The sequence below is a fragment of the Ostrinia furnacalis genome, unplaced genomic scaffold (assembly GCF_004193835.3).
Source record: "Ostrinia furnacalis isolate ACB-3 unplaced genomic scaffold, ASM419383v2 OfSCF3655, whole genome shotgun sequence".
Taxonomy (NCBI): domain Eukaryota; kingdom Metazoa; phylum Arthropoda; class Insecta; order Lepidoptera; family Crambidae; genus Ostrinia; species Ostrinia furnacalis.
Genome location: NW_021133894.1, coordinates 316,745 through 333,827, shown reverse-complemented (window position 1 = coordinate 333,827; position 17,083 = coordinate 316,745). Strand labels below are relative to the sequence as shown.

At 37.3% G+C, this 17,083-nt stretch overlaps 1 protein-coding gene across 1 annotated transcript in view; it reads right to left on the bottom strand.

Annotated features, from left to right (window-relative positions):
• Nucleotides 1-16,367, bottom strand: part of LOC114358049 (uncharacterized) — a gene marked incomplete at its 3' end in the record, with an annotated part of 86,892 nt that extends 70,525 nt beyond the window's left edge. The window contains exon 1 of the mRNA XM_028311912.1: nt 16,033-16,367. Within this exon, the coding sequence (XP_028167713.1) occupies nt 16,033-16,159 (127 nt within the window). The remainder of the gene's footprint in view (nt 1-16,032) is intronic.
• Nucleotides 16,368-17,083: the final 716 nt, after the last annotated feature.

Sequence of the window (17,083 nt, the reverse complement as noted above, 5' to 3'; positions counted from 1 at the left end):
AAATTCATTTTTATAGAACCCGCTGATGATAAACGACGCCTCAAGCAATTAGGCCAGTAAAATCAATATTTTATCTTTTTCTTCGATTAAAATGTCTATATCAGTTGTTTTAAACTTTAACATAGATAATTAATCATTACAATGATCGGAAGGTTGCTTTATCAAAGTTTAATCCTAAACATGTAACAGACAGACAGCACCCAACCACATTATCGAATTTACCTCTATAATTTAGATTAAACATTTCAGCCTGCTAGTTATGTGCAGAATGAGCGTCAAAATATTTGCCTTATATTAAACGTATTTCTGGGAAAATTAGGAGAAATTCATTCAGCATAATGGATGTCACGCATCTTCGTTGTACCGTGAACACGTATATCTTGGCAGGCTCGCGTTAATGTAACGTTTTTGTGACGCGAGTAATATTGGAAGTTCATTCCTACCTAGTATTTTTGCGATATAAATGATAATCAGATTGCTCTTATACGGAATGTATTACATTTAGATGATATTCCATTTCAACCAATTTCATTTTGCCTATCCTGCAAAACAAAGGTTACATCGCACCATATAATTATAATGGTTTATTATGGTCTGCTAAGCTTCGATCTCTGTAACGGGTAAAATAGCACTCCCTCGGGACTACTTAACCTTCGCTTATAGGGTTTATTGGGCAGCCAAGATGTTAGCATCCTACAGAATAGTTGGTACGAACACGGTTTCGTAATATCCCGTTATGCTAAAAAACTGAATTCCCTTGTTAAATGTGGTAAAATAAAGAAAATATGTTTTAAGTGTAAATTATTCATCATCATCATCATCATCATCATTTCAGCCATAGGACGTCCACTGCTGAACATAGGCCTCCCCCAATGCTTCCATGTTGATCGATTGGTAGCGGCCTGCGTCCAGCGCTTCCCTGCTACCTTTACGATGTCGTCGGTCCACCTTGTAGGTGGACGTCTCACGCTGCGATTTCCGGTACCTACGCGGCCTCCATTCCAGAACCTTTCTGCCCCATCGGCCGTCAGTTCTGCGTACTATGTGCCCTGCCCATTGCCACTTCAGCTTGCTAATCCGTCGGGCTATGTCAGCGACTTTGGTTCGTTTACGGATCTCCTCATTTCTGATTCGATCTCGCAAAGAAACACCAAGCATAGCTAGTGTAAATTATTATTTCAGTTAAATAATTGATATTAATAATTAATTTTTTGATGACGAAAGAAAACTCAGTTCACAGGGCACCTATTTTTTTTCGATCCACGAAGTTCCATTCATTTCGGATTCGTTTTTTCAAACAAAACCAATTCATGTTAGAAATAAAAAACAATAATGAGGTCACAACCAACAGTCAGTCCCTTAAACTTTAGCCTTAATTAAAGTTAATTAGGTACTTGTAGCTTATAAATAACTTTGCAGACAAGTTTCTATGAATAAATCTCTAGTCTATTAGGCCAGCTTTAGACATTATTTCTCTGATAGAAAGTTACATTATCGTCGAATATCAAATGCTATGATAATATTCAGTCTCCTAGAGATGTAAATATTGCTGTTTCAAGCCAAAGTTAGTGCTGAGTCGGGGACAAAAGGCTGGGCCAATATTAGTACCGCCGTTTATTTTGACTGACTAAAATGATGTAGGTAAACCTAAGACAGGATTACTAAAATCATGAGTAAAGCCGCGAGAAAAAGTTAGCCCTCTCGTAAAAGATTAGCATTATAATTAACTGGTATGATTAGCTTGTCAAGTATATGTAATAGAAACTATAACTCCGTAAGCTTTTGCATACTAAGCGGCAAAGCTCATAATTAAAAGTTTAATTAACATCGACACCGCTAACTTTGTTAGTTTCACGTTTACCGTTAGTAAAGCCGAGTTAAATTCACTGTAATTTTCACTGAAGCTCCAAGTAACACGCCGTGAAATGACGGGCATTAGTTTTATACCGAGGTAGGCAGGCACTAATGCCAAACCACAAGCATAAATCAAGTTTTCCAGGTACGCACCGGCTGATTAGCCATTATGCACCGCACGCCTCTGCTACAGCGTGAATTTCCGTAGGATTTGACAACCGACGTATCGAGTTAAAAGTTGACCAATCGAATGAAACCAACACTGACTGTGCTTACGCCACGCCCGTTATTTGGCAGGGACTTTGAATTTTTTGTCACCACCACCATAAGTACCTACCTACTCGTATTACGAGTACAATTACAGTGGCTCGCCAAACTGTGTTCGAAACTAAAAAAGAAATAGCTATTTTCTCAGAATACCTAAAGAAGGAATACTCATGCCTACTTTTTTTTTACAAAAATACACAAGGTTTTGATGAGAAACAGGTTTTTATTAAATGGGTTGTTTTCAATAATAATAGTAGTAAAACGAACTTCAATTACAGTTTTTATTAAACGGTACATAAATAAAAATTGAAGTTTTCACAGTAAAAAATATATTACTGGGGTATTTTTAGGCTATAACCACCATACAAAACCCTATAATGCTGATAAAGAGCCTCACAAGCAAGCCTTTTACCATGAGTGAGTTTGTAAAAACCGGTCTCACATCATATAAAGTTCATTCAAGTCGGAGTCATTTTCGGGATAGCTCACCTGCTCGTCATTAATCACGTGATCCCGTCTCAGTTCACGCGGCTGGGCCCGCCCTGCGAATTGCGGGAACGCTCTCTCGCACGTGAAGACTTGAGTATTAAGCTTNCTTACGTTAGTCTTTACATCGCCCGCCTAACTTATGAGAGAATGAAGTCCACTCTTCATTAGTGTGACCTAAGCTTTGCTCGTTTGTATAAGGCTAAGTAGGTAGACCCAAAAGCGTGTCTCTCTTGACACGTGTCACTTAGGCCAGCAATATCTCACTTGTGAAAGGAAGACTGGTGTGAATACTATGTAATGCCACAACATAAATAAGCGCCAGTGCGTTTAGAATTAAACTTCAAAATAAGTAAATCATACATTCACCATCTTACTTTAACTTAAACAAACGTCAAAAAGTTAATTCGTAACGTCAAATAGTAAGAGTACCGATCGAACCTAACCACCCAATATTTACTTTCCTCTTGGTGATCGAACCTATCACCTCTAGATTATTGACGAACACTAACAACTAGTCAACGGACGCGTTATGTTTTTTCCAAATTAGTAATTCGAAGATTAAATCTAGGTAAGTAGGATTTATGATTTTTCGAAGAGTAAGTTTGTAAAATAATGTATCTTTAAAATATACTTGAAAATTCATATTTCGACTTAAGTTTCTATAAATTTTGTAATATTGCAATTTCTCTACCGATTGAAATATTATAAGCATGACTCTATGTCACAAAATCACATTATGACAACCAAAGCGATTTCACCGAGTAAACTTTCATTATAGTCCCTACCTAGCACGTCGTTAAAATTGGGTTCCTTACAAAGGGTCAGTCCGTTAAAAACCTTGTCTATTTTCCTGACACTCGCTCAAAGAAACCGAACGTGTTTTTTACTCCTACTTTTATGTTTCGGCTACTTTACTAGCACCATTCGCATGTTTGGTGCCCAAGTTCTGTTGGGCCTTTATTCAAATACTTTTAACCCGTAATAAGACAGGAATATAGCTCCAAGCTTATTTTTAACCTTATCCCGTTGTCTTAGGGTCCAAAAACAATGAATAATTTGAGCTTGCTATCATAAAGGGTTAAGGTCACCCTCGTAGGCGTACGGTAGCATTACTCTTTCGCCATAAACTTCACGCTGGCATCTGAAACTTTTAAACAATAGCTTTGTATGGAGATATTTGAATCGCCATAATTCCTACCCAACGTAAAGCTCGTCCCCTGCTGTTTACCTAAACCAAATATTAACTGTTGGATATACCTAATAAGATGTCAACAAGACATTCAGGCAATCTGAAAGTACGAATTAAAATATTTCATGTATTTTCAACCTCTGCCACCCACACAATGACAAAGAAATGTCATCAGAGTTTATGGTTTACAGGTAGGTAACTTCATTAAAATTTTGTCAAGCATTTTATAACTTACAATGTTTGCAAGATCTTCGTATGATAAGGTAAAAACTACTTAAGTTCTTTTAAACTAATTGATCGCGATAAAATAATATCTGTTTAGAACTTCATCATCATAATCATCATCATCTCAGCCATAGGACGTCCACTGCTGAACATAGGCCTCCTCCAATGCTTTCCATGCTGCCCGGTTGGTAGCGGCCTGCGTCCAGCGTCTTCCTGCTACCTTTATGATGTCGTCGGTCCACCTTGTGGANTTAAGCTTAAGTAGCCTATAAATCCGTCTAATCTAAATTACTATTTATTTACATGTGACGTAAAGTGATTAGTTAAATAAGCCCAGTAAAGGTGGAGTCCGTAATATAAATGCGAAAGTAACACCGTTTATCTTTGTCTGTCTGTTACTTTTCACTGAACCGATTAAAATGAAATTTGGTATAAAATTGGAACCAAAAACAAAGGAAAAACTATTTTTCATCCTGGTTTTTGAAAAAGGAACGCCCAGAATAACATCTATATGTGACAGACCGATCGACATTCAAGTAGGCGAAGCTGCAGGCAAAAGCTAGGTACCTTACTAATATAATTGATTATTCGTTCCATAAGTTTTCAATTTCACAAATGTTTTTGAGTAAATGCTGCGGCAAACGTATGTTTTCTCTAGTAAGATAGAGAGACGCTTAACACTTTTGCAGGAGTTATTTTATTTGTTTCTTAAAATTCACTTAAAGTTATTTCCGAAGCGTAGACTGGTCCAATTAACTTATTTATAGTATTATTTTGTTATAGTTAGTTAGCTTCAAATTGGAACAATAAACGTTAGTATGGAATTCATTCCGTGTGGTCACGAACCTCGTTAGGCATTAAAATAGCCAAAATGATGATAGCGATTTATCTTGACAAAATTAAATAAGTTGATTTTTAATCAAAATATTAAAAAAACAACTACATATGTAGAGGACATACACAACCGTTTATTCGACATAAAAACAAACAAACACCACCAGATTGTACAAATGTCGGTACCGTATGCCGTACAAATAGTTTGAATTTTGGTTTCAAACCTATTTCCCTCCGCAAAATGGTCTACACGTTTCATTTTGCCGCAAGCTTCAAAAACTACTGAAACTATGTAATTTTACCTCGCCAAAAAATTTCAGAGCGCTTCAAACTAGTTACAGTGACGGGGAAACTTGCTCGGAAGATTTATCCGGATCTGTCCCAGTTACCGAGGTGTCCGGAGTTCCGGACGTTGGAGGAGGGCCAGGTCAACATTTTTAATGCCCCGATTCATTGTTTCGTACACAAGTGTATGTTCATTCGAAGCCGGACAGTACCGGAGAAGACACTTCTTCGAATGATCGGAAAATTCTTTGTTCTCGAAATTTTGGCTAAGATCAAAGTATGTAGGTGCATGCATGTGACAATTAAACATTATTATTAACGGCGTACACTATAATATTGAATAGGAATGCTACATTGATACCAATGTTCCTAAATAATATTTATTTTGCAGCCCCAACAAATAAAACTTTTAAAAATATAAATCGCGTAACTGTAATAAAATATTTCCAAATATTGTACGTGTTATAAATATCAGAGAACTGAATATCAAATTAAGTTTACAGCAAGTAAAGTGAAAAATATCGGAAAGCAATTGGAACTATGTATAACTATTGAACGAATGAATGAATCGAGTTACTCAACATGCGCGGGAGATAATATGTCTGATACTCTCCATTAGGACCTCATTGAAGGAGGTATTTGAGGATGTTGGAGGAGGGCCAAGGTTCGGGGGAGCGTCTTTCTCCATCCTATTGTTATTAATATTATTATTCACCGCGCAGATAAAGTTTTTTGTTATGATTTATCCGCGCTTGCATCTGAACCGTTGGGGCTGATCTCGAATTTAAATGCGGGCGGTTTGCAAAACAATGGAGGAGAAATATTTGGATATGCGGTTATTTATATGCTGTACCAGCTAGTTGTTGAGTTTGAGAGTCTATGGACAAATGCATCTTCGCCTTATCTATATTCATTATCACTCACAGGTACATGACAACTTTTCTCTGTCTAATCTCTCACAGGCTACATGACATAATTATGATCTTGATCATAGTTTCGGACATTAATTCATCGTTTTCTAAATGTTTGATTAGCTGAGAATAAATATTCTGTGCTTCGCATGACATGTTAAGCCGTCAGCAAGACTGAGCCATTTCATATGTCTAGGGCAGCTCATAAAGTTTGTCACACATGACCTTTTGTTACAACCCACACGATTGGCCTTATCAATCTCAACGGGAATTAGCTTTGTAGCTTTTTGCTATTTCTAGACGAAAATTCCGCCTACTTGTTAAGACGATAAATACTTATATCAAAACTAAACCTGGTTTTTATTTAGCTGAAGACGAGAAAAAGTCATGAACGCAATGCGAACCCTCAGTGGCGCTGCTAAAAGCTTTACCCGCGAATAAAATATCAACCACGTTGCTTATTCATGGTAAACATATTCAATTTATAACTTGGTTTTTATTTCTCAAACATTTACATCTAGTTAAGAACTTTTTGCTAGTTCCCGAGGGATTGCTCATTAAACACACTCGGTAGTTCACAGCTAGTATTACCATCTAAATATTTAAGTCCTGAAAAATAGTCGGGAGAGTTTTGAAAAGTCCGCATAACTTAGTCGCGTTTTTTATAGATTTAGCACGCAAATAAATGAGTGTATCAATATCATTGATTCTTTCTCTATTGTGAGGATTGGAATGGACAAGTGATCAAGGCGCGCGGTACATTTTGGGCGCTCTATAAAATTTAGTGAATTTTATGCAACGAATTAAAGCACAAACTTAGTGCAAGCGCTGCATTACATTAATCAATATAGAGTGCTCGAAACGCAGTATTATGGATGCTGTTATGACTGGTCCATAAAAGCTTGAAAGCCAAACTTTTTGTCCAACTATGTGAGCCATAAATAAATCACGTCACTGTCATCATGTCCGAAGCGGGCCATCAGAAAATACGGTTCGATGTTTTTAAAATAAATTAGTGCGATTTTTTCATAATCTATTCAATTAAAACTTAACACAAATTATCCCGACGGATGGTGACCCTACTCGCAACACTTTTCCAGCAAAATGTTAGGTTCTAGTCTTTAATGCTTGCGTTTTTTAAAAAAACATACATTATATTCGCCCCTGCAAAGTTGGATCATAATGCTTAACACCTCGCTGGCTATGGTTTGAATTACAGCCTCTGAAGCTCACAAGTTACGGGTTAAATTAACTGTAATTAAAGTGAATTTAATTCATAATATCATTATGTACGTTTTAAGTAGATTTTATTTTAAGTTATGAATGTTTAGTTTTTTTTTTGGATAGAGATTGACATAGTACTTTCACTGTTTATTACATTTTTGAGATTAATTTAGTTATTTGAAGTAAAATAATTAATGACTATTTAATATTTATTTATTTGCCATTTGTAGAACATTCTAGCTTTGTAACGACTCTATCTACACTCTATAAAGTATGCAAATCTGCTTTTTTGAACCATGTCAGACGCCGACAGCGACACATAAAATCTGATACCAGTCTTTTGGCCTAAATTGGTACAAACAATAATTTGCAATATTTTAAAAAGTGTCTTCATAAGACAATAAACTTTCATATTGGGTTTCCAGATCAGTGGAACTCAACCTTTTCCCCTCGAGGCAAAAGTAATAGCAATGCAATAATTTGCATGAATTCCTGATAGCAAAGTTCACAACTCCGAACCAAATTTCAGTACAGTTCGGAAAGACCATAAACTATACGTATAACCATTATCCATGCGGTATATTCCACCGGGGCCTGAATTAAATTTCTCTATTGGATATTATGATCTCAATTCTTTCCTTTATAGGTCAGTTCCAAGATAAGTTTGCATCACTATAAATAACCTACTAGAAGAGGCTACTACCGATTTCTCGCACTGATTATTTTTTGCGCAGGCTCATATTTATTGTCTCGAAGCAATGGAAGAGCGTAGTCACAATCATCATATTGGAACATGTACTTTGTATGTACGAACACACAGATAAGCAGTATGAGTATTTAGGGAAAAAATCTAGTGAAGGTCGTGCGAGGGACCTGGATGCAGGCAGCTCAAGAACAGTCTTTGTGGAAATCCTTGGGGGAGGCCTTTGTCCAGCAGTGGACGTCATTCGCCTGAAAAACGAACAAATGAAGGGAAAAAAATGATTTATTTTTCTTACCAAACCACCCACAACTTATTAGTATTGTAGTATAGTGAGTACCAGGTAGAATGACTGACCAGAGTTCACAGGATTTTTTTGCAAAATTATTTCCGCATTACCTATTGTGCAAGTAGGCCAGGTTTTATATTTCCCAGTCGACATTAACATTTTGCATCCGGCTGGGGCCTGATGGGCGAATACTTGCTGTAATTGAGTGAACCCTACCCTCGAGAAAAGTATAATACAACTAGTAAGGTAACCCGACGCTATAGAACGCATACTTTTAGCTACGTAAGTGGGGACGGAGTGAGTTTCCTATTTTCATTTTCGCAACATTATTTCTATGCTCATAAAGTTTCATTTGCGTTGTCGACGGTAAGTGACTATTCCAAGAATCACTTGCAATTTGAGGTAATAGTGGTTGATTTTTTTTTTTGCAACTACAATGTTATTGCTCTAAATAAGAGGTACCTTAGCACTTGCTTGATGGGCTGTCTGTCGTCTATACTTCTTGAAAATAACCACAACAATGAGGTATAGATGTAATAATATTAAGGCTGAGTTGCACCGTCTTACTTTAACTTTGACAAACGTCAAAAATCAGTCAAAGTCCATACAAAAGCATCAGTTATTGTTATAGTTACCGTTAAAGTAAGTTGGTGCAACTCAGCCTTAGAGACACATATTAATCGTTCCACTTACAAACAAACGTAGCTACCTAAGGCTTATACAATGCTACACAATATTTTGCTTATTTGAAAATAAAAAAGCGAACATTATAGGTTGTCGCATTTGGTAGGTACCTACACCTTAGGTAAAACTTCCGAGGCCTAGCTACGGAAAATGATTTCCATTTATTCACCCCGGCCTGTTTCTTCCACTCGTGTGAGGCAGGCATGAGTGAGAAAAAAACATTAAGCTGATGTTTATTTAGAAAACGTTTTTTCACCTACATTTTCTTTGTACGGTTATCACAAATTAGATTCGTTTGGTTCAGTAAATTGAGTTGAAGGGAATTAATACGCTGACAGGTTTATAAAGTCTTGCTGACAGCTCCAAAAAGTGGAACCTAAAATTTTATTACATAAGCTAGGAGGTTTCAGCTGGGTATCAGAAAATTATGTATCAGTAAATCAGACCACGCGTCAAATTAGATAAGAAGTGAACCCATTGACAGGACTGATTAATACAAGAAGTTTTAAAATATATCCCTAATGGTGCTCACTTTTATCCACCCCTAAAAGACAATGCACCTAAAACGACGGCCCACCTGAATGAATGACCATTGATAGCCCAATAACTCTCATATCGATGCGACCAAAGTGGAAAACGTCGTTTAGTTTCCCCATTCGTTTTCAAGCGCTGTTCACAGTTTCGAGTGTATTTGTTTAGAAAACCGACCTTCAATGGTGGAAATGGCACGTGAATTGAGGCAATGTTTAAAAATAAATTCAAACCAACTGGGAGATGGCGAACCTTGCAATATATCGCCCGACAGCATGTCCCGGTCCTAAGCGACAAGATTTGACTGGGAATGGGGAATAAACCACCAACATTATTGGACGCGTGCACTGAACATTAAAAATGTATCACGAACGCGGTGAAAGCTCGAGAAAGTTCAGAAATACGAGGTGAGTTTTAATAAAAGAATCTTTCCAAGTGTTTGTAAATAAATCCTTTGTGTCTAACGCGAGAGTATGCAAAAGACTTTGTCAAATAATACAGCGTCAGCTGTCTGCACTATTATTTTTCTACACGTAACAAGTTACTAACTTTTAAGCGCATTGTCATTTTATACTAGTTTTTTTTATCATTTTTGGTATTCTTAAGCGACGCTCGACTACGATATGAGAGTGGTCTCAAAATATTTAAACTCAATCAATCACAGACTTGAATATACTCGTAGAGTTTGACTTGAATTTTCAGTGTAGTTTCAGAATAGAAGCTACCTAGGACTTAACTAGCTGGGAGATAGGGAGATAGCCCGAGCCCGCAATATATCGCCTGACAAGTGACAATATATCCTGGTTGTATGCGACGAGATTTGACTGGAAATGGTATGAGCCACCGCCATATTGGACGTGGTAAACATTAAAAATGTATGTAAGCGGTGGGAGTTCCGCAAAACTTGAGAAACGCGAGGTGGATTCTGGGAAAAGATTAATCTTTTAAGTGTCTTTAAGTATTTAACTTTACATTACAAAAAGAAATCTAAGTCTTAAAAAAGTTAAAACAAAGATTTGTGTGCCTAACAACTAAGCAACTGTAGGTACTCGTGATATTGTTTGGTTTTTGATTCTGCGCGATGTCTATGTTTTACTTTACATACTTTTCGATAAAATAAATGGGTGTGGTGGGGTGTCTTCAATATCCTACTTTAAAGTGATTAAATTATAAGCGAAAAACTTTCTTCCCTTCAAAGTTACTACGAATAAAATCTGTTCAATTGAATAGAACGAAAATTAATACCTGCCTCAAACTAGAATTGCTTCATTACTACTGAAGAACCTCAATCTAGTTGCTGGCTGAATTTTGAAGATTCCCATCTCTGTTACGCCCACAGCTCCGCCGTGAAGCGGGAAAGAGAGCTATTAATAAATGAGGAGTGCACCAGACCGGCAACTCTTTGAATGGAACCCGTTGAAAGGATCGTTCGGAGCGATTTTATTGGCTGTTAATACCGCTTATTGGCCCGATTAATGAGGTGAATTCATAGTTCATAGCAGGTAATGCTGATTTATTATTAAAAAGGCACATTCAGACCACTATTTAAATAAGCCGGTTAATACTCGAACCCCACTGCTGCATGAATCATGGCCGTACTCGTGTTCGCATGAAACCAACACAATGATTTATTTTCCGAACACAACTGTTATTACTTAGAAATCCAATATACGAGTAATATTCTATTGAGAATAGGTTGGTCTTGAAATGTTATTAAATATCAATTTGCTTTGCATTGAAGCAAAGAACTTTCAAAAGATTCCATACAATAAACTATTTTGTCGGTACAAAGCTGGAAATATTGTTTATTAAAAACATGAATGAGGTTTTACTTTTGTTAAGGGTTAACAACCCTACAGTATACATCTTTTTCGAACACCTACTCTTTATTCTATTGATCAATATCATAAATAAAACGTGGATCTTCTCCGGTAACAAACCNAAAAACCTCCACTCGAAATGTAAGCAATCCTATGCCAGGGGAATAATTGAAGACAATAAACATGAAGTGCAGAACGCTGGGAAGCCCTCAAATACGCCGTAAAGGTAGCGTTTACGGCTTTTTTGTTGTTGCCGAGAAATATGGCGGGATTCTGCATGTAAATTCACGTATGAAACGTTTATAGCGCTTCGTCCGTCAGCGTTATGTCACTTACTTTAGTTACATCAAAGGGAACTGTGACCGCGTTTTCATTAGAGTGTGCCAGGAGAGGTACCTGAGCTGTGCGAGGAGGCGAAGCGGAACTGAGATATGGTGTCACTCTCCTCCATAGCTGTGTGGATTTGTACCTAGTAAACTGACTTGTTACTTGTAATATCTTTCATCATCATCATCTCAGCCATAGTATGTCCACTGCTGTACATAGGTCTCCCCCAATGCTTTCCATGTTGCCCGGTTAGTAGCAGCCTGCGTCTGTTGTAATATCTTTATTTATCTAAAAAGCCAAACTAGATCCTGGATGCATATTAATCAATCAATCCACAACGCAAACGTTGTTTTTAACCAAGTCGCATTGCTCAGTACTAGCTCTTGTGGAAACGTAGACTCATGCGAAACTCTATCTTCTGTATAACTACTGGTATACAATTACATACCAGACTAAAATGAAGGCAGCAAAACCTTCTTTTGACAGCGACTTTGGTAAGTGGATATCGTGTATAAGACATGAAATATGGCGAGTGTTTAAATATAATATATACTAGTAGATGAGCAAAAAACGGTTCTCTTTTTGCTGAAGGAATTTCAAACGAACAAATTCTAAAGGCTTAGGTTACACCACTTGACTCCAACATTTAAATAGATCGTATAAAATGGTCCTGCGATGTTATTTCATAAAAAAATATTACTCCAACATCTAAATAGATAAAAAAGTCTCCTGTGATGTTATTCATAAAATAGTATTTTTCAAAGATATTTCAGATGAATTTCTTCATCATTAACTTCCCTGCCCTGAAATATTGAAGATATTTAACACAGATTCCGTTCCAAGAACAAAACTAAGCTTTAGATGTAGATGCTTACGGAAACTCATTATAAAAGTATAAGCGCCCTAGAAGGGCCTAAGTACTGAATAAAAGCTTTGACTTTGATTAAATCTGACACCAAGACTGTATTGTATGTACAGACAACGATAAATCAAGCTAAACACTGTCCTATTATCGAGGTACTTGTATTGTAATAGGGTAGACTTCAACAAAAAATAATGGTCTTTACATCGCCCGCCTAACATATGAGAGAATGAAGTCCACTCTTCATTAGTGTGACCTAAGCTTTGCTCGTTTGTATAAGGCTAAGTAGGTAGACCTAAAAGCGTGTCTCTCTTGACACGTGTCACTTAGGCCAGCAATATCTCACTTGTGAAAGGAAGACTGGTGTGAATACTATGTAATGCCACAACATAAATAAGCGCCAGTGCGTTTAGAATTAAACTTCAAAATAAGTAAATCATACATTTGAGGCTGAGTTTCACCATCTTATTTTAACATTAACAAACGTCAAACATCTGTCAAAACCAATACAAAAATCACCCGAGTACGACTACGAGTACCCAATATTCGCTTTCCTCTTGGTGATCGAACCTATCACCTCCAGATTATTGACGACCACTAACAATTAGAGTAGGCGCACACCGTTGATTTTTAGTTGGCCGATAGTTGTGCCCGATTTTAAATTGTATGAAGAATCGGCCAAATCGAATCGGCGTAGTGTGCGCACTCCCATACATGCTCATATTGATCAACTGCCCGACTAAACTATCGGCCGGCGAAAAATCAACGGTGTGCGCCTACTCTTAGACAACGGACGCGTTATGTTCTTTCCAAATTAGTAAAGATTAAATCTAAATTTGGTAAGTAGGATTTATGATTTTTCGAAAAAGATTAAAGCTTGTAAAAGAATGGATCCTTAAACATACTTAAAAAATCATATTTCGACTTAAGTTTCTTTAAATAAACAGTATTTTGTAATATTGCAATTTCCCTACCGATTGGAATGTTATTTAACATGACTCTACGTTAAAATCACAGACAACCAAAGCGAGTTCACCGAGTAAACTTTCATTATAGTCCCTACCTAGCACGTCGTTAAAATTGGGTTCCTTACAAAGGGTCAGCCCGTTAAAAACCTTGGCTATTTTCCTGACACTCGCTCAAAGAAACCGAACGTGTTTTTTACTCTTACTTTTATGTTTCGGCTACTTTACTAGCACCATTCGCATGTTTGGTGCCAAAGTTCTGTTCAAATACTTTTATCCCGTAATAAGACAGGAATATAGCTCCAAGCTTATTTTTAACCTTATCCCGTTGTCTTAGGGTCCAAAAACAATGAACTATTTGAGCTTGCTATCATAAAGGGTTAAGGTCACCCTCGTAGGCGTAAGGTAGCTTACTCATTCGCCATAAACTTCACGCTGGCATCTGAAACTTTTAAACAATAGCTTTGTATGGAAATATTTTGACACACCATGCTCAGCGTAAAGCTCGTCCCATGCTGTACTTAAAACAAATATTAACTGCTGGATAGACCTAATAAGATGTCAATAAGACATTCAGGCAATCTGAAAGTACGAGGTAAAATATTTCATGTAGGTATTTTCAACCTCTGCCACACACACAATGACAAAGAAATGTCATCAGAGTTTATGTTTACAGGTAGGTAACTTCATTAAAATTTTGTCAATCATTTTATAACTTACAACGTTTGCAAGATCCTTGTATGATAAGGCAAAAACTATCTAAGTTCTTTTAAACTAATTGATCGCGATAAAATATATCTGTTTAGAACTTCATCATCATAATCATCATCATCTCAGCCATAGGACGTCCACTGCTGAACATAGGCCTCCCACAATGCTTTCCATGCTGCCCGGTTGGTAGCGGCCTGTGTCCAGCGTCTCCCTGCTACCTTTATGATGTCGTCGCTCCACCTTGTGGGNCTTGTGGATGGACGTCCCACACTGCGTTTTCCGGTACGCGGCTATGCTCGGTGTTTCTTTACGAGATCGAATCAGAAATGAGGAGATCCGTAAACGAACTAAAGTCGTTGACATAGCCCGACGGATTATCAAGCTGAAGTGGCAATGGGCAGAGCACATGGTACGCAGAACTGACGACCGATTGGGCATCAAGGTTCTGGAGTGGAGGTTTAGAACTTGTTCAACAAAATTACTTTCGTTCCAGATATTTAAATTTAATTTCAAAGGCAATAGTTACATAGTTTACTCTACCACAACGGTGAGCCCTCGAAAAGGTATGTATAAATACCTAGGTCCTTAATTTTATTTGCTCACGTGGATTTAATACGAAAGGACCTATCACGCGCTAGTAGTCAAAGGGTGCCACGACCACAATTCAGGCAGTTATTATATATTATCCAGGCAGCTACAGGAAAAACTTCCAACATTTCAGCCAGTAGTGGGATCCTTCCCTCCTAAAGGCCCTACCAATTAGTCATAACCCGTCTTGGGCATGCGTAATGAGTTCACGAAAAATAAGGTAGCCTTGTAAACACCCAGGTAATCAAGTTATGTACGAAACACTAATTAACGCCGCCTTATTATGTATTCAAAGCACATGGGTAAGAGAATAAATAATTTCACATAAAGGGAGGATGAAAGTGTAAATAATTAATTCTAGATACGTTCCCGAAAAAGCTCTGAATAGTTTTAAGCGTAAGAACGCGCCGCATGTGAAATAGGCTAGGAATTTCACGGGCAGGGGCCATGAAAAAACCAGCTAGAATCCGATGGCATCGCTTTTCACTTTGTTATTTTGTGGGGGCGGGAGATAATAAATTCAACGTGTTTTTATTCCGCGCATTTCGCGGCGCTGCAGCGCTGCCGTTGTTTAAGACTTGAAAATGTTGATATTTGAAGCAAGTTCAGCTAATATTTTAAAGCAATGATATTTATTTTATATTCCTCTGGCAGCTAATAAAAATGTACCAAGCTTAAATATTATTACTGCCTTTACTCAGTGTATTTGTTTTGCACCAATAAATTTTTCGAAGTTTCAAACTACATTTTAAAACTTCGAAATCTACATAGATTTGAAAGAAATAGAGCAAAACTCCTTAAGGCTTCCTATGTCTATTTGCTTCATATTTCATGGAAATTAGTGATAACTTATGTATGTTTTAAAATTATTTGCCTGTAGTAAGTGTGTTTTTATGTTAGTACGTCAACTTTCCTAGTGATTTATTAGAATTTCTTTATATACCTACACAAAAAAGTTAAACTAATGTAAAATTACTAAGTTCATTAAATTTTAAGTGGATGAAAACTGAACACTTAATTTTGCGTCCCTATTTTTAATAGGCACTAAAATAACAAATTTAGAATCCCTAAAAAATGTAATTTACGCCTAAGGCTACCAAATCCGCACCAAATTAAACATTAAAACATTTTTAGCAAAGCTCATCACTTTTAAGCTGCTTAACTGCACTAATTTATTTAGGTACGCACCTACGTGGCTCCTTTTATTATTCATATTTCAGTAATTTTTCCTGAAAATTTTCATAAATTTTAAAATTAGCTTTATTAATTAAACTTACCTGGTTTGTCGAGATCGCTGATAAACTCCTCCGTGTCCACATATCCTGGCACTTCCGCCACGGTCAGCAGCATCAGAACAAACGCCAGTCCAGTCCTGGCATGAACAGGTCTACCCACCACCTCCATCACTCAAACCACTTTTACAAACACTTCAAAACCATCATTAAAAGTCAAAAACAACCCACAAATTACTTCTAAAAATATTCACACTTAATATTAGTTTTTAAATAACGTTCAAAGTGAATCTACGTACCGTGAATTTAGTTTAGTACGAGCACACAACACGTGGTGTCCGTAAACAAAGCGCGGCGTGGCGGCGCGACACGTGCGTACGTCACCGCGCCTCGAGGCCCACTGATCGAAAACCGATAGGGGCGAACAATCGCAAAGCGTACTCGAGCGTGCTCGACGGATTCGAATTTTGAAAATGGAACGTCATCCCGAAATGCGATTAACAGATAGTGAGAGGTGAGAGAACTGCAGCTTCTGTGTGCGACGAAATACCTAATACTCTGAAAACTTTTTTACTGAAAAAAGTACGCATAATCCTTTTTCAGTGACGAAAAATGCGAAGTTTTCTTACAGAAGGAAATCTTAAAACTTCAGACGGTCCGGCGCCTGTGACCGTTACGTATCTAATACATCTGCATATGGCGGCGTCGACATATTAATGCGGACATCATTTATGTTTCCGTAAATCACTTACATTTAGTTTAGTTGCATCCATTTCCTGGTGATATCCATTATTTTAATGGACACTTAGCCATCTGAATCGTAAAATACGGGATGGGTAGAGCCACAATACCTGACGGCCGGCGGTAATGGACCGAGTCTGAAGAAATTAATCAACTCGCTATCTTCTATTACACGTTGTCATGTGCAATAAAAAGATAGGTGTGACGACGGGCGAACCAGAGAGTACAGATTTCACGATTTTTTATTTACTGATGGCAACTGCACACCACACGGTAACCTTTGTTTGTATTTCTATCAAGAAACGCGTATTACACCGCTCTGCCACCAGAAACATATCATAGCATACCATGATGA